The sequence below is a fragment of the Hemibagrus wyckioides genome, linkage group LG24 (genome assembly GCF_019097595.1).
Source record: "Hemibagrus wyckioides isolate EC202008001 linkage group LG24, SWU_Hwy_1.0, whole genome shotgun sequence".
Taxonomy (NCBI): Eukaryota; Metazoa; Chordata; class Actinopteri; order Siluriformes; family Bagridae; genus Hemibagrus; species Hemibagrus wyckioides.
Window position 1 is genome coordinate 10,166,210 of NC_080733.1, and position 20,850 is coordinate 10,187,059.

General features: G+C 40.3%; 2 protein-coding genes across 23 annotated transcripts in view; both read left to right on the forward strand.

Moving 5' to 3' along the window:
* The window catches only part of macf1a (microtubule actin crosslinking factor 1a), a 170,195-nt gene extending 162,500 nt beyond the window's left edge, over positions 1-7,695 (forward strand). For 12 of the 22 annotated variants that reach the window (XM_058377506.1, XM_058377507.1, XM_058377509.1 and 9 more), the window contains 7 exons: positions 536-653; positions 1,732-1,794; positions 2,182-2,214; positions 3,303-3,514; positions 4,263-4,376; positions 4,758-4,863; positions 5,832-7,695. In XM_058377506.1, the coding sequence (XP_058233489.1) occupies positions 536-653; positions 1,732-1,794; positions 2,182-2,214; positions 3,303-3,514; positions 4,263-4,376; positions 4,758-4,863; positions 5,832-6,070 (885 nt within the window). In that variant the 3' untranslated portion in view covers positions 6,071-7,695. The remainder of the gene's footprint in view (positions 1-535; positions 654-1,731; positions 1,795-2,181; positions 2,215-3,302; positions 3,515-4,262; positions 4,377-4,757; positions 4,864-5,831) is intronic. The other 10 variants (XM_058377515.1, XM_058377517.1, XM_058377513.1 and 7 more) reach the window with 4 other exon arrangements.
* Positions 7,696-11,180: 3,485 nt separating this feature from the next.
* On the forward strand, positions 11,181-20,480 carry bmp8a (bone morphogenetic protein 8a). The gene is made up of 7 exons (XM_058377947.1): positions 11,181-12,618; positions 14,555-14,747; positions 15,644-15,792; positions 15,948-16,139; positions 16,539-16,618; positions 17,510-17,620; positions 19,546-20,480. The coding sequence occupies exons 1-7, from the start codon at positions 12,114-12,116 to the stop codon at positions 19,693-19,695; spliced, it is 1,380 nt and encodes a 459-aa protein (XP_058233930.1). The 5' UTR covers positions 11,181-12,113; the 3' UTR covers positions 19,696-20,480.
* Positions 20,481-20,850: the final 370 nt, after the last annotated feature.

Genomic DNA, 20,850 nt, shown 5'->3' on the forward strand with positions numbered 1-20,850 from the left:
GACAGAGCTTGTGCCCACATAGTCGCTTTCAGAGCAGAGGGCACAGTTGAATCTGTCCATTTTCCTGTCAGCTAGTTACCACTCAAACTCACATTGCATTTCAACAGACTTATTACTTTTAAAAACAAAACAAAAAAAGCAAAGAGCAAATATAAATACTTCTAGGAATCTAATTAGACAATTATTAGTAAGTCAATAATATATGAAAATTTATCTAAATCGAATCTAAATCCGATTATAGCGATTAAAATGATAAAATACTATGGTAAACATTGTAGACCTTTTGGAGATCTATGGGACATTGGGCTGAGCTTGATCCTGAATCATATAGAATCTAAAATGCATGTTTTTTGCATGATAATGTAATTTATTTAATATTTTCCGGTGCTTTCGGTTATATATATATATATATATATATATATATATATATATATATATATATATATATATCTCTTCATTTGTCAAATGATTCTAATGCTCTTCTTTTGTCTTTTACTGCATTTTTCTTTCTGCACTTTATCTCTCTCTCCCTCAGTTTGGAGACTCTCAGCAGCTGCGTCTGGTACGAATCCTGCGCAGCACAGTCATGGTACGGGTGGGAGGCGGCTGGATGGCGCTGGACGAGTTCCTGGTCAAGAACGACCCTTGCAGAGGTAAGGCTTATTTACACAAGCACACACTCATACACACCCACACAAACACCAGGAGCAGCTGTGTATAAGGAGGCCGATGTATTTGTCCGGGTAAGACGTGTTCCAGACAGCTGCATTGGATCTGAATCCCTGAGACACAATGACTAGACACACTAGCTATCCTGTTCTCTCTTTATGATGTACAGTGCCTTGAATAAGTAATCATGCCCTGCCCCTTGAACTTTTTCTCTAGTGTTACAACCTGAAATTGAAATGGACACAAATTGGGATTTATACAATATGGGTAACATTTGGTGGTACAAATGTTATTTTTTCCATTGTAATAAAAAGATTTATTAAACAACAAAAAAAACTGATTTGGTGGTTGCTTAAGTTTTCACCCCACAGTGGACCATCTTTGGCTGCAGTTACCGCTGCTGATGTTCTGGGATATGTCTTTATTAATATCTTATTAACATCTTGAGCCTGAATCTTTTCCCCATTCTTCTTGGCAAAATTGTAATAGTGGATAGATATAATTTTTCCACTTTTGCCTTAGATTTTTCTTGCATATTAGGAGCATTTTTGAACCACTGATAATATGTAGCATTGTTGTCTCGTTGGAAGGTGAATCTGCATTTGGCTCTACCCATCTTTCTTAGTCCCAGCTGATGAAAAGCACAGTAGGATGCTACCACAACCATTTTGTGTAGTGTCCTGGCATATAATTCCAGTTGATTTCACTTCCAGGTTGTAACACTACAAAATTTAAAACTTCATATTTTACCAAGGCACTGGGAAATCTGTCAGTTATGTCATCACTTCATCCATCACCCATCAGTCCTTTTTTTCTGCTGTGGGAGTATCTGAAATATCTCTTCATTTCTTTGGACCATTCAGACCTCTGATCATCTGTCTTTTTTTTTTTTTACATGCATGATTATATAATTGGCTCCATTCTCTCTCTCTCTCTCTCTCTCTCTCTCTCTCTCTCTCACACATACTTTTTGAATCATGGTGCATGATGCATGTTCCTTGGGTCTCTCCTTCCCTTTCCCCCTTCCCCACCCTCTATCTCTCTCTATCTCTCTCTCCCCAGTGCAACATCCAGGACTTAAAATCCTTCGCTCCGACTCCAGCTGCTCCATATCATCTCGTATAGGTTGGGTCCTTCTCTCTCTTTCTCTCACTTCCTCTTGTTTTTTTTGTTTTTTTTGTCTCTCTCTTGTTTTTACTCAGATCATCTTTGGTTCTTGTGTGCTGTGCTGTGTTGGCTGACTGTAGCACAAAACTAACTCTCCTCTCCCGGCTGTGTGTTCATATTGTGGCTATGCGTTTTACAGCATCAAGGGCTGGACCACATGTTCCAGAGTCCTCATTTAAATGACATGATGATGGTGTAAACTGAGCACATAGACTTTATGGCCATATTTATCTATAGTATGTCTGTGTACGTGTGAGAGAGAGTATGAAATCTTTCTTCCAAGCTGTGTGACTGGAGTTAAAAGTGTGTTTGGGTTTACTTCATGTTGTCTCTTATGTCTCTCAGTGGCAGTCACTCCTGGCTATTTCTGCTGCAGAGGTACCTCACTCCTCCTCTCTCCTCCTCTCTCACTCACTCAGTCTGATAACATCCCTCCACCCTGTCAATACTCAAACTCTAATTCCATTGACCAACTTCAGATCCATCTCCTCACTGCTCCGTCTTTGTATGTATGTGAGTGTCGGTGTTTCGGGGTGAGGGTGCGTGTGGGGACGTCTCAGTCTCATGCCAGCTAGCGTCATGCTTCTCATTCTCATTCGGCCGGGCCTGGTCTTTGCGCTTTTTTCTGCGTGTCCCTGATGAGCATCGCAAAATCAAAAAAGCAAGAACTGGGTGTGGCCAGACTGGGTTTCTAATATTGCTCCAAGCAGCTCTTAAAAGGGTTTGCTCATGGGGAACGAATTACAGACTATACCTGGCTTATGGAGAAGAAATTATATGGTGTGTCGCCAATTAACAGCTGCCTTGCTGTTGCTTGAGACCATGGAAAATGGGGTTATGTTGCAGTCTTTAGGACAGCTAGTGACCACGTCTGTAGTGCACCGCTGCTATTGCGCACAGCCCTCTCCCCCTCTGCCCTTTTCCTCTCATTTTCTCTCTCTCTCCTCTCTCCAGTCTCTCTGCCTGCCTCTGTCTGTGGTTGGCTGCTCTGGGCTGTGTGTTGTGTGCTAGGCCTGCAACGTTTGGTATCTGTTTTTTGTAGAATGCTTTTCCCTGTCTCTCTGGACCAGAGGTTTGTGTCGGTATCTAGTGTTTTTTGTGTGCCTGAACCGTAACCAGCCACGCCTCTTGGTTTTGTATCAAAGCCCACTACTAGTACTGAGCACTCCAAAGTGCACAGTGGTGGATTCTTCAAGATTAAAGGCTATGCTTTTGGAGTGGCATCTGTATCTGGCACTGACTGAGCGCAACCCTCAGAGCGAGGATGCTTGCTCTACTGCTCATGTCCCTTATTAAACTCGTGCACTGTCTGCCACTTACTATTAATGAGGATTTACTGGTGCGTCCGTCGACCCGGAGCAGTGATTTTCCTCTCATGCTGCTCACTGCCAAACGGTCATGTTTGAGTCCAACTCGTTGACACTTTTGCTTTTTGTGTCCCTTCCTGTCCCTCCGTCTCAATGCAGCACGCGGACGTACCAACCTGGAGTTGCGGGAGAAGTTCATTCTTCCCGAAGGAGCCTCGCAAGGTATGGCAGCCTTCCGCTCCCGTGGCCGACGCTCCAAGCCTTCATCACGCACAGCCTCACCAACACGCTCCTCCTCCTCAGCCTCGCAGAGTGCGCAGAGCTGTGCCTCTGTGCCCTCCGCCCCTGCCACACCCACTGCCTCCTCAAGGGTAAGCTTCACTTCTGCACACAAACATAGTCACATAGGTCCTCAAACCCTGGTCTTCTTCTATTAGATCACTGCTTAAATCACTAGTTAGTTTTCTGTCTCTTTTTGTTATTCATGTTCATATACATTCATTCTCAATACTGAAAATAGTTAACAAGATGTAATAACCCTGTACATCAGTCAAGTCATCAGTCTTCTCCGCAAAATGCTGATGTAGGTTTACATTCCAGCCAATCGGATTGGTCGACTGAAGGGTAATAGATCATGTGTGACTCCTGATTGGTTGGAATGAAAACCTTGCTGATAAAATTAGATAGCCCTGCTATATGTCCATAGTCTGTTTTAATGTCATCCTCCATTACAAAGGTTCTTGTCTTTCCTGTGCTTTATCACGTGTTTATCACTGTTGTTACTTATGTTCCCATTTTCACTGGTTCATGTTGGGTTATTGTGTTTATTGTTGTTTCTGCATGTCAAAATCACTTGGTCATCTCTGGGGTTTTGTCTCTTGTCTTTTTATCCTCCTTCCCTTCCTTGCTTTAAAATTTTCCCCTCCTCCACAATTTCACCCTGTGTTTGTTTTCATCACCATCTGCCCAATACACCGCACTACGCTGTGCCGTGGAACTCGCTCGCTTCCCCATCTCTCCCCTCCCGTCTCCCCTCCTTCTCTCCCAATGCTTTTTTCAAACTTTCTTCCTTCTTCTACTCCTCCTCATAATTCTACTCCCTGCCTGCTCATTTCCCAGTCCTCCCAATCTCAATCGCGGGGCTATGCCAAGCCCTGGCTGGCACACAGTAAAACTCCAACTCCAACCAAGTGCCAGTCCTGCCCAGAGCACGGCCACACCCCTGGGCATGAGGTAACACACTGCCTCCCCTCCCCCAAGAGCCCTAACACACTAACAGAAAGAGCTTGAAGAGAAAATGTGTCTGAAAACACACCAATAACCAGCAGCAAGTCATTTAGTTATTTTAGCAAAAACCTTCCGTCAAGTTAAATCCAATGTGTGTGATTTTAAATACTGAATTAGAAAATAAGTTATGTGTAATTTGCAGCATTTAAAGCATTTGCATGCACAACAGGAGAAAGTTCAGTCTGCAGTCAGCATGTTTTTATTGAAGCATTAATCTGTGCAAAGTGTGTACTTCATTCAGGATTGTGCTTAAATATGAATCCTTGAAGGATTAGACCTAATAAACTGCGTTACATCAGGTTCATTTCTCTATTTCTCCAATTGCAGGGAGGATCCACAACCAAGCTTAAAAGGCCACCTTTCCATTCCAGCCGTGGATCTCTGACTGGTGAAAATGGTGGAACCACATCTGCTGCTAAACCTGCACGCTCTGGTGGGGAACCTCTCACAGCTTTAAGGGTTTCTAACCCCACTGTGTGCAGATTTCTGGAAATGATTTAAATACAGAGCTATCCAGTCTAATAAAACAGAATATCTTTTGCATACATGCTTTCACAAGGAGGTTTTGTCATCTGTCTATAAAACATTACTGTGCATTGTTGATTTATTGTGGGTGTCTTGTAGGATCAGTCATTTTTACTCTGTATTTGTTCTGAGAGTTAAACATGAACACAGTGTGCTGTTCAAGTATCCAAACATCCCAAAATAAAATAAACTTTATTCTCCAGACAATTATTATTTTTCTCTCAGATTACCTCAGTGAATAAATAGTACAGAATTAAAATAGAAAACAGACCCTGAGTCTAAGGATAATTCTTAAATCCAGTCTATTAGACAATGTTCATAATTAAATTGGAGCATGTGTCCAGAATAAAGTCCTATAGGATATTTTTTTATCATTTCCTCACAGCTTGATTGTGCCGTTATTATTGGCAGTTTTGTAATCTGGATTATTAAATTAGAATGTGTGTAATCCTGTCTACACACTGACGGTGCAATGAACTGAGGCTCTCAGTCAGCTGACTCTGTACAACTCCAGTTAGTTTTTTAGTAAATGACTAAACCCCCGTCTCAGACTGTCCTCTACTGGCTACTGCATGGTAAGATAAGAGTCTTCCAAAATCTTTAACTGTGAGAAACTTCCTACAAATGATGGCGCATTTATTTTGTGTGTTTGGGTGTGTGAATGGTGCCCTGGTATTACATCCAGGATGTTTTAATGGATGGTTACTGAAAACGTAAACAGAGCTACATTTTATTCCATTTCAACAAACCAAAATGTCCTTGTGAAACCAGCCTCGTACAGCATATTGTTTTTACGTTCTTTATTCATTTATAACTATTTTGTGAGGCTTCCTTAAAATTTCTCGCTGCTGATCATTGTTGTTTCTTCCTCCTCAGACAATAAGCGCACTCCGTCCTCAACCAGCGGACCCGCTAGCCGTGCAGGCAGCCGTGCAGGGAGCAGAGCCAGCAGCCGCAGGGGCAGCGACGCCTCAGATGCTTCTGAGCTGATGGAGACTCGCTCAGCCTGCTCTGACACATCAGACACACCGCGCCGCCCAGGCAGCAAACCCTCGAAAATCCCTACCATCTCCAAGAAAACCCCCAGTCCTAAAACACCAACGACTAAGAAGTAGCGGGTTTTCACCATAAACAGGTGGAGACAGGGGACAGCATTCATACTGCATGCCACTCGAGCTACCCGGCCACCAGCACTGACATGTGGGATTGATGAGAATAGACATCTCTAACTATTCCAGCTGTTCTAAAAAAAAAAAAACATCTGGACACTGCTGAACCCAGAACTGTCCCCTAAAACAAATATAACAGTGCTGCCTTATTTGTGTTACAATTTGTCTGACTTCATAGTTTCTTGAACATGTGACTGAGCTGGAAAGCACCCAACACGTACGCACATGGACACATGGAGTGGCACTAACCGCTGGACCTTGGGATTTTTATCTCAGCCCCGTCAATATGCAATGGCAAGCCACTCTTTAGCGCTGAGACTGGGAGATGGTACAGCCACGATTCCTATACGGACTCTCATAGGCACACATTTCTTTAGGATTTCTGTGAAAAGAACAGTGGTAGTGATTCTGACCTTTTCTCCACTGTATGCAAAGCTACTTGTTGTTAGCAAATTTTATTCTGAAATGACTCGAGAACCTCACAAAGTATTCTGCACCTAGACCATGTGGTGTGTGTGGTTTGTGTGCTAGTTTCTTTCCTAGTGGACAAAAACCGAACAACAATTCAAGGAAGCGGTGAACGATTCATCATCTCATCCTTGACAGTGAGTCAGAAGCTTGGTCATGTGACCGCAGCTTCACTTGTCCCGACAAAGGGTCCACTAACGCTCACTGACGGCATCCGACGTCCACCTGATGTCCATGTGTTTCTTTCTACATTCAGCAAACGAAGAAAGTCCTAAATCCTGGGAGCACTTAAGTGACTCTTACAGCAATTTCACACATGCACTGACATTTTCTTTCCTTTTAAGCCTGACGCTAATATATCAGGCATACTCACCTGTGTGTTTTAACCATGATTAGTTACACATATCATGTTACAGAGATCTTTTAGTTGCTTCACATTATGAGAAACCCTTCAAGAAATTGTGAATGTTTCATGGTTAATTTATAATCCTAATGTATTTTTGTTTTGCTTGTTTCTTTTCTAGTGTAAAAAAAAACGATGTGTATTTATTTTTCATTACAGTATAATTTCACATTCTGGGGAACTCTAGTATTACATTACATCTGCTAACGTTTTTGTGCTTTTTGTCTTTCTGCCTTTGTTCTAACGATTTTTCTGATAATGGTCATTACTGATATAATGGACCACGAAGCTGACTGATTTCAATGGTGGCCTTTTTGCCAGCGATTACAGCCTCTAGATTATGTCCAAATTGGCTTCCTACTTTGTAGCCGGAAGCTCGTATAGAAAGTCAGATTGTGGGGTTCGACCACACGCCCCATGACATGACTGTTCACATAGCCTTGTCTTTGACAAGCTGAAGCATATGAATATCTAATGAAAGTGAAATTGGAAGGTAATTTTTATTTATTTATTGTGTCTAAGGGAGGGGAGGGGGGTAAGGGCTATGAAACGGATTCACCTTTTGAGTCTGTGCAACTCTCTCAGTATGATGAAAAGATAAAAGAGCAGGGTGCGATTGTGTACAAGTGAAAAGTAAAAATTATAAATTCTTTTTTTTTTGTTCTCTTTTGTATTAAAATTATGCTTGCAGTAAATCTCATTTGCTCTTGTTTATTAAAGACGTGTGTGTGTGTTTGTGTGTGTGTGTTCACAATAACAGGAATATCTGACAAGTTTGACCTTGGAACATTTGGCTGGTTTGCATGAGATGCTTTAATTTCCAAACTAAAAGAAAGCCATAATGGTTTTTTTTGGTTACTGAATTTAAAAGGGTTAGATGTTGGTGCCAACAGAAGGTTCTCACAAGGATAGTAAGGGTTTTGTGTGTGTGTGTGTGTGTGTGCGCAGACCTCTACATACCAGAGGAAGTTTCATGATAATTATAAGCTGAGAGTAATTACCTTTCCAAAAAGATAAAGACGTCCAATTAAAGCTTCAAACAGGATGGGTTTACGCAGATCATATCCATGCAGTTACTAAAACGTTTCAAAGGAGCTCCACACTACAGAACATAAAGAACCTTTGTTTTTGGTGTGTGTGTAAGGCCTTGGCATGTGTCTCTGTGTGTTTGGATTGGACTGTGTATAGGTTCGGTGGTTGGATGGAGCGGATGGGGTTAGGGAGGGGTGATGCTTCATTCTGCGCACACACACACACATATACACACACACACACAATGCACACTGCAGCTGTGTGTTTGGGGTTATGTACAAATATTTAAACCCACTCACATCCTTTCTCTTCAAACGGTGTCCTCAGCACCCATAGCAGCTCCTGTAGCATGTAGCACTTCACCTCAGTTTCGTCTTTAGAAGTCCCCCGTTCCTGTGGCATACCATCCACCACAGCGCGGAAAGACACTGCTGCATGAGACAGACACCATTAAAGGAAGTACAGGGTTTTAGCGTGACTGTAAATTTTTAAAGTTTTCCAAAGTTTCTGTTTAAAACTAAGAAAAGACAACAATGCAGCATATGTGATAAATCTCACATATTCACACACTCTTAAAATCTTCATTTAGCACCCTTAAAGGATCCAGGGACAATATGCATGGCACAGTGGTATGGCAAGTAATATTACAGCCTCCCAGCTCCAGGTTTCCATCCTTTTTAACTTTTATTTGTCACTTTTATACACAATCATACACAGCACTACGTAGTGAAATGCTTTCTACAACCCCTGGCAAAAAGTATGGAATCACCACTCTTGGAAGACGTTCATTCAATTGTTTAATTGTGTAGAAAAAAAAACAATCACAGACCATGCCACAAAACTATTTTTTTATTTAACATTCCAACCGTCTGGCTTTATGAAACACTTACAAAAATAAAAAAGAAAGAAAATTGTAGTCAATTGCAACTGTTTTTACAAATCAAACAGAGGAAAAAAAAATGTTGGTTGTTCCCGGTCAGCTGTGTCTAAAATCTGGACCAAGTACAAATCAAATGGGAAGGTTGTAAAAGGGAAGCGTACTGGTAGACCGAGGAAGACATCAAAGCGTCAAGGTAGAAAACTTAAAGCAATATGCCTTGAAAACAGAAAATGCACAACAAAACAAATGAGGAACAAATGGGCAGAAAGTGGAGTCAATGTCTGTAACTGAACTGTAAGAAATCGCTTAAAAGAAATGGGATTTACATACAGAAAAGCCAAACAAAAACCATCATTAACATCTAAACAGAAAAAACAAGGTTTCAGTAGGTTAAAGAAAAGCAGTCATGGACTGTGGATGACTGGATGAGAGTGATATTCAGTGATGAATCATGAATCTGCACTGGGCAGGGTGATGAGGCTGGAACTTTTGTTTGGTGCCGTTCCCATGAAATTTATAAAGACAACTGCCTGAAGAAAACATGCAAATTTCCACAATTATTAATGATATGGGGCTGTATGTCAGGTAAAGGTATGGGAGAGATGACAGTCATTACATCTTCAATAAATGCACAAGTTTATATTGAGATTTTGGACACAATTCCATCAGTTGAAAGGATGTTTGGTGATGATGACATCATTTTTCAGGATGACAATGCATCGTGCCATAGGGCAAAAGCTGTGAAAACTTTCCTTCAAGAAAGACGGAAATGGCATGGCCTGCAAATAGTCCGGACCTCAATCCAATTGAAAATCTATGGTGGAAATTAAAGAAAATGGTCCACAACAAGGCTCCAACCTGCAAAGCTGATCTGGCAACTGCAATAAGAGAAAGTTGGAGCCGGATTGATGAAGAATACTGTTTGTCGATAGTTAAATCCATGCCTCAGAGAATTTAAGCTGTTATAAAAGCCAGAGGTGGTGCTAGTATAAAGTACTAGTGGTGTTTTTGTTCGGTGATTCCATAATATTTTCCTCAGAATTGAGTGATTCCATATTTTTTTCCTCTGTTTGATTTGTAAAAACAGTTGCAATTGACTACAATTTTCTTTCTTTCTTATTTTTGTACGTGTTTCATAAAGCCAGACGGTTGGAATGTTAAATGAAAATAGTTTTGTGGCATGTCTGTGATTGTTTCTTTTTCTACACAATTAAACATTTGAATGAACATGTGATTCCATACTTTTTCCCAGGGGTTGTATAAAATATAAAAATATATATAAAAATAGAACCAATTAACATAAGGTAAAAAAAAAAAAAAAGACAAATGAGATGGGAAAATATGGTGGAAAATTGTGATAAGAAATAGATGGATCTAAAATAGAGGAGGTAGTTCTGAATACAGGGTTTATGATTTAGGACATGAGTTTCAGTGCATGTTCTCCTGTGTATGCGTAGGTTTCCACCCACTTCCCAGAAAAAAAACGTGCCAGTAGATAGATTGGCTGAGACAAACTGCCCCCAAGGTGTGAATGAGTGTGTGATTGTGTGTGGGCAGGGTGCCCTGTGATGGTGCTCCAGGATGTACTCCAAGCCCAGTGTTCCCAGGATAGGCTCCAGATCCTCTGTCACCCTGACCAGTATAATGCAGCTAATGAATGTGAGTGAATAATCAAAATCAATATTCATGATTGGAAATATGTCAGATTTAGCCAATTTAGCCATAAATGATATGATACAAAGATCAGTTAGGAAAGGAAGAAGACTAAACAACTAAACACCATTAAAAGAACATGGTTACACATAAAATAAAAGCCCATGATACAATATTGATACTAATGTATGCAGGCATTGTTAAATGTCCAGGAACCATGTTTAATGTTTTTTCCATTTTGAGTTATTTTGAATAAGCCAGTGGATTTCAAGTCTCTTAAATTAGCTACAAGTTCATTCCCTTTGTTTGTCTCAATAAAGAAGCCATTTAAGGCTTTATGTAGAAACCTGTTAGAAAGTCAAACTGGCTTTAAACAGATAGAAGCACTAAATCTAATGAAAATCATTTATTCATTTCATTTGTGGACAGATTATTGGAAATGTACTCTCGGAAACGTTTCAATATGAAGATAAAACTTTCACCAAGTCATATCCTTGCATCCTTGCGTGACTGGACAGATTTTGGGTGTGTGAAAGATGAAACAAATGATATAGTCAGTGGAGGAAGCAGTGTAGTGGCTGAGAGAGGGAGGAGGATTCAGACATTTGGGACACTCCCTCACTACATCTTGCGAAGAGAAGGAAGTCTCATATTCAGATTATACAGTCAGTGTAAAAGGCCAGAGGCTGTTATTGCTCTACTTCTGTTTTAAGAGTCAGTGTCTGCAGGTGTGGCTAGTTCTGGAGAAAGGAAATTGTTTTTTGTTTTGTTTTTTAATGCAAAGGTAAATTTGTCTTCTGCAAAAGGACACTCCAGGAAGCATGGACAGTCTTTACTGTGGATTACAAGCCAACGGAAAAGGAAAGCTGGAGAGAACTCATCCATCAACCAAACATTTCTGATTTCTTTGGATCTGATTTATTTCTTTGGAGTTCACTGGATCATATTGGATCAAGCTGTAACTCGTCTGTAGAAAGGGCAGGTGTTATGTTTCATTGTGGACGCTTTGAACACTTTCTGGTGCGTCATTACAGCTGCTTTATTTATTTGCTGTGCCCTTAGACATTAACTTCCCATTTTGCCTCAGTCTTTACTCACCTGCTCTTTACTTAGCTTTATTCTGGCTCTCCTAAAGTCGCACTTCAAAGTAGTGGAAAGTCTTAAGAAACTGTTTGGTTTCCTTGAAGCTGCCACTACGTTTTGCTCCTGCTGTGGTGTGTTTTCACCGTCACGCTCCATAAGTAAACAGAAGACATTACATGAGACGGAGAGGAAGTCAGGTTTGCTCTGGAGATAACAGTCGAGAGAAAGGATACACAGACAAGAGGGTAGAAAAGATAAGCTAACGGAGGGAAGGAACTTTGGTCACTCTTGAAAAACTCACAGGAGGACTGTTACACTTGAAGACAGGTGAATGAATTGAAGGACAGCTTGTCTCGCTGAAATATTTCAACAGCATTGCGGGCTGAAGCTGTCTAAAACAAAGAATTTTCCAGACTCTAAATTTTAACAGGAGGTAAATAATTCCACCAAATAAATAAATATCACCACGGATGGATGACCAGGCTGTTATTCAGGACAATGTAGTTGCAGGGAAATGGGAGCTCCTGGGCCGTTATGTTTCCCCACATCATGGCAGAAGGAGGACAGCCAGCTGTGGGAACAGAATCACAGGTGGACATTGGCTCTCGATATTGACCATCATTCTCTCTCTGTGCATGTTTGTGTGTGTCTGTGGCCAAATGGAGGGGACGATGCACTCGAGCTTCCGCAAGCTAAGTGGCCGTGAGAAGAAAGAGATGCAAAAGGAGATCCTGTCCATCCTGGGTCTCCCAGGACGGCCTCGTCCACACCCGCCTCTGCGTCCTCCATCATCTGCGCCACTCTTCATGCTGGACCTGTACCATGCTGTGTCAGCAGAGGGGGATGAAGGCCTAGGTGTGGGGTTCATACCTGAGAGTGTCAGTCATGCTGCATTGCCCACCTTAAGCACACACACACCACCACTTGGCACGGTGGTCAGTGAGGCAGACACGGTCATGAGCTTCGTCAACCTCGGTGAGTGACAGATGAAATGCTTCAGTTTACTCCGTGAACACTAAGCAGCCAAAATTATTCTCTTGCACCTTTCTGTCTAGTACTGTCTAGTCGATTTATTTCTGTACTGTCTTGTAGTTCTGTGTTTTATCTAGAACCAGGGTCCTGGAGGAACATTGTTTCATTTTACCTTGTCCTGCACCAGCTGTATACGGTTTAAATGACAATAAAACCTTCTTGACTTGAAGCTGTTCTTGATCTTCAGCTTCAACTCTCATCAGCTTCACTCTGACCAGGGAATCAGTACCAGTGCTCCACACACCTGCTTAAAACAAGCTTCCCTTAAAACCGTGAAGGATTTTAAAACAGTAATCATCTCAGCTATGTGTTATGAAACTGTAGTCTGAGTCAGAGACTTAAATCTATTCAAACTATTCAAAGAGCTTTCTAAGAAGGTAGTGTATGGATAATTACCACCGGCTATAATTTCAACACATTTCTCTGTACTGGAAATAGAATGGAAAACAATTTACTCACTCATAATGGAAGCCTAAAGGCAGTTGTTAGGGAAAGCAACATCTCCCCCTACATCATTCTGTTCTTCACTCAGCACAGAGAAATCTGTTGTGTTGAAATTTTTTGTGGTAATCAGCCAAATACTACAAATGTGCTGCATTGAGATTAGGTTGAAAATGCTGGCTTATTTGTTTAAGTTACAATTTCCTACTTGGGCTTGAATACAACTGAGGACTTAGACTTTAACTTGGATTCAGATATGTTTTTACTGAATTTTACTTGCAATATCTTACAGCAATATCTCCACTTAACCCAATAAAGACTTTAATTCAACAGTTTAGGGACTTCAGGCTTGACCTGAATGTGAGGGTGAGATGATGTTACAACACCCGTTGTTATTTTTTTTAATATCTTGGTTGTCTTTTGTTTATTTGTCTTGCATCGTTAGTGTAACATCATTATGTTTTCCAAGATAAATAAATCGAATGCAATAAAATGTAATATTGTGGTAGATTTGACACATCATCGTGAGAGCTACGCTTGGTGTTTTATTTCACTGAGAGAAGCACATTATCTTTCCAGTATCTCTTCCTGTCTCGTCAGCTAGACGATGCTTATCTGTCTCAAAATTGCAATTAGCCATGCTGTTCTCAGTGGACTCCTCCCTTTATCTCTCTCCTGTGTCTTCTTCATGGGAGGATATCCGTGTTCTCTTGTTCTAATCAACAGTGCTGTTATTAACCTGCAGTGTATGTTCTACAACACGTTTGCTGCTCTACTCGCACTCATCTCTGTATTAACCTGTAAGGACTGAAAGGGATTCTGATGAATGTGAAGATACACAAAGTAGAAACAGTGAGTGGGATCCTGTATGCAGTTCGAGTGAAGGCCAGGAGGCATATGATGATGCAGAACGCGCACAGCTGTGCAGAATTACAGGCTCCATTGCTAGGCAGAAAGAGAAGGAGGGAGAGGAAAATGAAAATAATGTTATGCACTACTCTAAAAATACACTACAGGGCTGTAATTAGTGGTTGTGTGTTGAGTAGCAGCCGGCCCCACAGAGCCTCTAATTACCCTATAGTGCAGCCATAGCCATGGGTGTTAGTCTGGTCCACAGGCCTCTACAAGGACAAATGTTCATCTCGTTCTCTCTTTATCCTCTCATCATCCCATACACTCCTTTATAAAGGATACGTAATCTTCCAACACCTCTGTCTTTTCCTAGTCAATTTTCTTCTATACAGTCTATCCAGCTCATGATCTTCTCCTCTTTATGGAAATCTCTCTCTCTCATTTTCCCTCATCCTCTCTCCTTCACACTTCGCTTCATCTCTCAGTCTTTCTTTCTGCACCATCATCCTCTAGATCGGGTTATGGGCAGCCGAGATATGGCGAGCTCTCAGTAACTCTTCTCTCTTGCTCTCTTTCTTTCCTTCAGTGGAGCATGAGCGAGATCTATTCCACCCTCAGCCCTACTGGAAGGAGTTTCGTTTTGATCTGACACCACTTCCTCAAGGAGAGACAGTCACTGCTGCAGAGTTCCGCATCTATAAAACCCTGACTATGGGTCAGAGAGCTAACCGTACCCTGCATATCTCCGTCTACGAGATCCAGAGGGAAAAAAGACACAGGTCACGCTCTTATCTTTCACAGTGCATGTGTTTCATCAAACAGCTCAGTATCTGATCAATATTTTTTCAGACATTTATGATTTATTGTTAATGAAACTTCCTTTCAAATCATGTCTTTTTCGTATTGTATAGCATTCTTGAGAATTTGCAATGAAATGTTCCACGCTTAGAGAAAAGGGTAATCCAGGGTTATTTGGATGGTCAGGGGGTTTTAAATCTAATACACTACAGTAGTGCAGTGAGTAAAGTCTCTGCAGGGTCCACAGTTTGATCCTGAGCTCAGGTTTCTCACTGTGTGGAGTTTTGAATGTTCTCCTCAATCCAAGTGTTTTTTACCCCTAGTTTCCTCAGACCTCCCAAAAATATGCTAGCAGGTGGATTGACCACTCTCCCTTTTGTGAATGGGGAAGCTTTTGGTTTAGGGATTTACGTAAAAACCCTTAAAGGTTCCTAAACAGGGGCTAACTGAAAACATTTTAGGGATGGAGAAGAATTTTAAACGTGCTTCTTAAAACTCCTTAAATAACCTCAAGGAAATAATTGAAATCTGAATATATTACACCAAGAATTACATTAATGCTTAATGGTTCATATCCTGAGAATGTTTAAAGGGTTTTGCTCTCTAAAAGGGTTCTACTATAAACTTAGAAATACTTAAAATACTTGGAATCTTTATATAACACTGAAGAATTGTGGAACTTTTATGAAAATGAAAACCTCTTTTGTTTTGGTTTCTACATAGAACTTTAAAAAGCCTCTCCAGAGGGACAAAAAGAAATCTAAAAAAAAAACAACCCTTCAGATGCTAAATTCTTTTGGAAGAAGTGGGACAATCAAAGTTACTGTTTGCTGTTAAAAAAGCAGTGTGTGTAACCTGAAGTTGCCGGTGATTTTAGGGAACCTGAGCTAGTTTTGTTGGACATGCAGTCAGTTCCAGCGGGGCAGGAGGGCTGGCTGGCCTTCGATGTAACATCTGCCAGCAACCACTGGCTTCTGCAACCACGAAGCAACCTGGGCATCCGACTGTATGTGGAAATGGAGGATGGTGAGCGTCTCATTAGGCACAATCCCATTGGGAAAAAATATTCAAGTGTTATTTTTGTTGTGAGATTGTCTCTGAGATGGTTGCATTTGTCTTAAATGATAGTTTAAAATAGTGATATCTGTTTATATCTTCACTGTGCTCTTTTCCTCTGTCAGACCGCTCATTATCTGCCAGCTGGGTGGGTTTGGTGGGCCGCAGAGGGCCGCGTTCCAAACAGCCTTTCATGGTGACATTCTTCAGAGCCAGCCAGGCCCCCTGCCGCCCACCTCGCGCTCTCAAACACAACACACAGCGCAGGAAAAAACACAAAAATGACCTGCCTCACCCAAACAGACCAGGTTTATTTGGTAAGGGCAGCTGAATATGTTTAAGGAACAGTGTGTAGACCTGACACATATTTAATAACTGTTGAGTTCATTTCATTTTCAAAATGTCTGTAGGTGAGATTGCAGTCAGAAATATGAATCGCTTAGTTTCATTATTCTTTATTCTCTATAATTTATCATTAAAAACCATCCTTTGTCATAAAGATCAAATAATTTTTTAATATAATGGGAATGAATTAGAGTGGTGTGTGCTCTGTTTTCAAAATAGAAGCACATCTTCCAAATTGATATGGATTCTTACACTGTAGTACCATCAACATTGTTCTACAACATTGTCCTACAGCTAAACAATGGCTAAACAGTGCCGAGGCATTACAATTTACTCATAAATTTACGTCTTTTTTTCTTTTTTTATTTCAGACCAAACTCCTGTGAGCAATGGACGGCAGGCCTGTAAGAAGCATGAGCTATATGTCAGCTTCAGTGACTTGGGCTGGAAGGTAAAGACACTATGCTCAGAAAATTTATATTTTTTTTTTTTACATTTTTTAAATTATTTAATTTCTTTTTTATCTTTATATTTATTTATTTTATTTTTATTTTTATTTTTATCATTGCATTCTATTTAATTTGAGATTTAGGAACATCTGAACACCTGCTCATTCATGCAACTGCTGCATCAAATCAGCCAATCATGTGGCAGCAGCACAATATATAAACTCCTGTAGAAGCTGGTCTACACATCATGGAGGAATGGAGGAAATTGTGATCTCGCTGACTTTGACTGCAGTGTTGGATAAGTGTTAGAAGCAGACAGGCTGCCTGAGTATCTTAGAAACTTTTAATCTTCTGGGATTTACACAGAATGGTGTGAAGAACAAAAAAACATCTAGTGAGCATGAGATGGCTGGCTGGAAATGCCTCATTGATGAGAGAGGTCAGGTGAAAATGGACAGAGTTACACTAATATGAAGGCATGGCAACTCAAATCAGCACTCTTTACAAATGTGGTTTAAAGAAAAGCATCTTGGAAAGCATGATGCATCAAACCTTGAGCCTTGCATCAAATGTCAGCAAGAACAGGAATCTGAGGCTACAGTGGGCACAGGAATCAGCATTAATAGACAGTTTAGATTGGAAATACACATTTTCATTCTTCTAACTGTCCAGTTACTGCAAATAAAACTCACCATAATATGGCACCAAACCCATTTCTCCATTCTGATGTTTGTTATGAAGATTAACTAAAGCACTCTTCCTGTATCTGCATATTTGATGCACTGTGCTGTGTCCACATGATTGGCTGAACGGATAAGCGCACAATGTACAGGTGTTCCTATTAAAGTGGCTTCTTCTAAATTTCGGGTTTTTTGTCGTCTTTTTCCTCTCAGGATTGGGTTTTGGCTCCTCCAGGTTACTCAGCATATTATTGTGACGGGGAATGTGACTATCCTCTTGGATCCTGTATGAATGCTACTAATCATGCCTTGATCCAGCTTGTGGTTAGTAATTTTAACATGACTTTTCTACTGTAAGACCAAATGTCATTTATTTCTGAGACACATTTACTTTTTCATTCTATTACATTTCTATTAAATTTATAAATCAAGACCTTTTTAAAAAAAACTGTAGCAATAGGAAGTGATAGGAAAAGGAAGTGGCGGTGGTAGCTCGAGTGGTTAAGGCTATGGGTTTTAAGATCAGGGTTCAAGCCCCGGCACTGCCAAGCTGCCACTGTTGGGCTCGTGAGCAAGGCCCTCAACCCACCCTGCTTCAGGGGCGGCTGACCCTGCGCTCTGACCCCAACCCCTAAGGAATTTCACTGTGCAGTATGTGACAAATAAAGACAACTCAGCAAAGTGATGCAGAAGGTCAGTATTTACATCCTTTGTTTGTAATGATGCCATTTTCTAAGGCTTTGGGAGGTTACAATTATATGATATTTCCCCCAGAAGAACTTAAGTGTCTGGAGCTTGAAAAGAAAATGTGAGAAACTGGAAGATCTGCTTTCCAGAATGATTTGCCAGCTAAGGCTATGTGACTAACACAGGTGATCACATACCTGTCTCTGCAAGCACAGACTCATAGGAAATTTGATGCAATGATGGTCTTAAAATCTGCTCCCAAGTGGTGCAACGGTCTAAGCATTCACCCTGTCATCAGGAGATCCTGAGTTTGTATAATAATATGTCAGAGTATATAATAACCCAGCTCTTTGGATAGCAGAGATGGCAATCCCCTTTCTCCTGAGTCACACTAGACAAAGTCACGTAGACAGAACCGGACCATTATCTTTCTCCGACTTTATTTTAGCCACCATACGACACCACTTCAGCAGCAGTTCCATGGTGAGTTTGTGTATCTCATACGAAGCACATGCTAGTTTCCCAGTTTATTAAAGTCTTCATTAGGGTGCTGCCACTCTTGTCTTTTTTTTGTGCTGATTTACAAAAAAAAAAGCATTTCAGCCACATGCACACCTTGTACCATCTTGATTAGATTTATTATCAGTAATAAAGATGAAATAAAAGTGTCACATTGCAGTGCAGCGAGTCAAATCGTTATTTTTTTTTATATATATTGCAGCATTGGAATGTTGGCACTTAAATATTTTCCCTTCCAACCTGTTATAAATCTTCATACATACGCTCACTACCAAAACCAAAAGTTTTTTAAGATAGTCCTGGCTGCAGAAGTCCAGGGGGTAGAGCTGGACCTGATCCATGTCCTCCTAGAATTCTAACCCCTAACCCTTAACACATAACCATACAACACAAAACAGCTGTATTATTATAGATCTTACAGAATACATTCACTCTTAATAGGTTCAGAATGTCTTTCTCTGTTGAGCTGATTATGATTCCTTTGTTAAAGATTAATAAGAACTAGGATTATAAAACTCAAGGTATTTTGAGATTAATGGTAGATCTGTATTTGTCCACTGTTTAAATATTTACTTGAAATGTCTCACAATTTCAGCAATATACATTTGAAGCAACCTTAAAGTGTCGGCTTCACATTTTTGTTAGCTGGGATGTTAAACGTCATGTGGTCATGTCTGTTATCTCGAAACAGCTCTAAACTCAGTCAGAACCTTATAATAACTAGGTCAGGCAGTGTTAATGCACCATGTCTGCATGAGATCATATCTCCACCTCCTGGTCAAAATGGGATTGTAGATTTCTACCTAAATGTTGTTGTTTTGTTATACATTTTTGGGAGAGCTGACTATAATAAAAATGAAATGGATGTAAACATCAGTCAGTGAGCATCTTCATTATGAAATGGTTTTGTGACATGAGACTAAACACTGTTCCCTGTCCTGGTGTACAAAATTACACTCAGATCAGCAGGGCAGTGGATTATATGTTTAAAATGTTCACATAAAATGAATTAAATTAAACTGACTCTATGTCATTCGTCTCAGGTTCATCTTATAAAACCTGACGAGGTTCCCAAAGCCTGCTGTGCACCAACCAAACTCAGCTCCATCTCTGTGCTATTCTACGATGACAACAACAACGTAATACTCAAGAAGCATCGAAACATGGTGGTTAAGACTTGTGGCTGTCTGTGAACACGTGTCTCTGTCTTATTTAGTGGTTCCAGTCTGCCACTGTCCCCCTACTGCACTATTCCTAACAAACACAATTCTTGTTTATATATATACAGTATATATATATTTCTCCTGGTGTAAAAATAAGCTATTAAATAAAGATGCAACATTGTGGTTGGTAATAATTTAGGAAATAATCAGGAATTTCAGACTAATGAATACAGATGTAGTGTAAGGTTATAGCGATTTCCTCATCCTAACACCACGAGCATCCGAAAGCATACAGCTGAGTGTAATATTTTATTTAATTGTGTGGAATGTTTTGCTAGCACTCAGCTGAGTCTGATGATCAGTGTGTGTGTGTGTATATGGTGTATTTTGTTGCAGGAATAAAATGACTATTTTTTAATATAATGTGCAACTAATACGGACAGGATAGGGCCAGTAAATGCATTTTTCCTTCTTTTTTTTCCTTTAAAAATATCCTACAGTATAACTATGTCTATTCTTGGACTGATGCTAAATTAAACCACAACTTATTCTGTATGAGAATTATACTTTGTCATGACAGATGAATAAATTAAAACAATTCATAATATTTCCAACATGATGTTTTCTTTCGGCCCTGTCTACTGATTCCTTTCTCTGGATATCAATGCCCTACAGAAGGAATAGAAAACTTGTGTGTGTGTGTGTGAAATCGTCATCAGTCCATTCAGATGTTGTGAGCATTCTCTCTGTCTTATACTGCCACCTGTTTTCAGATTGTATTGCAGTGAAGGAACAATAAAAATATCTTTCTCAAATTCTGCTGTCCAGACCTGATCGTTTCACTTTACTGGGATCTACACTACACTTCACTCCATCATGACTGACCACAGTGTAGAATTGTTGTTGTTTCCCATGCTGCAGCAGGAAATTGTTCAATAATGTGAGGCCAGTTTTCCAGATGCAGATTATACTAGTGTTAGTGTCTCGGCTAAATTACACTGCCACTGGGGAGTAAATAAATTATTCTTACGTTTACAGGAGCTTGGGCTCATTTGTGTTCAGAAAACCATCCAGTCTGTCTGTCTGTTACGTCACACTGAGCATAATAAGCAGACGTGGTCAGACACATGCATGAATTATGATCAGTTTTGGCTTTTCCATTTAATAAAAACCTTTCTTGACCCT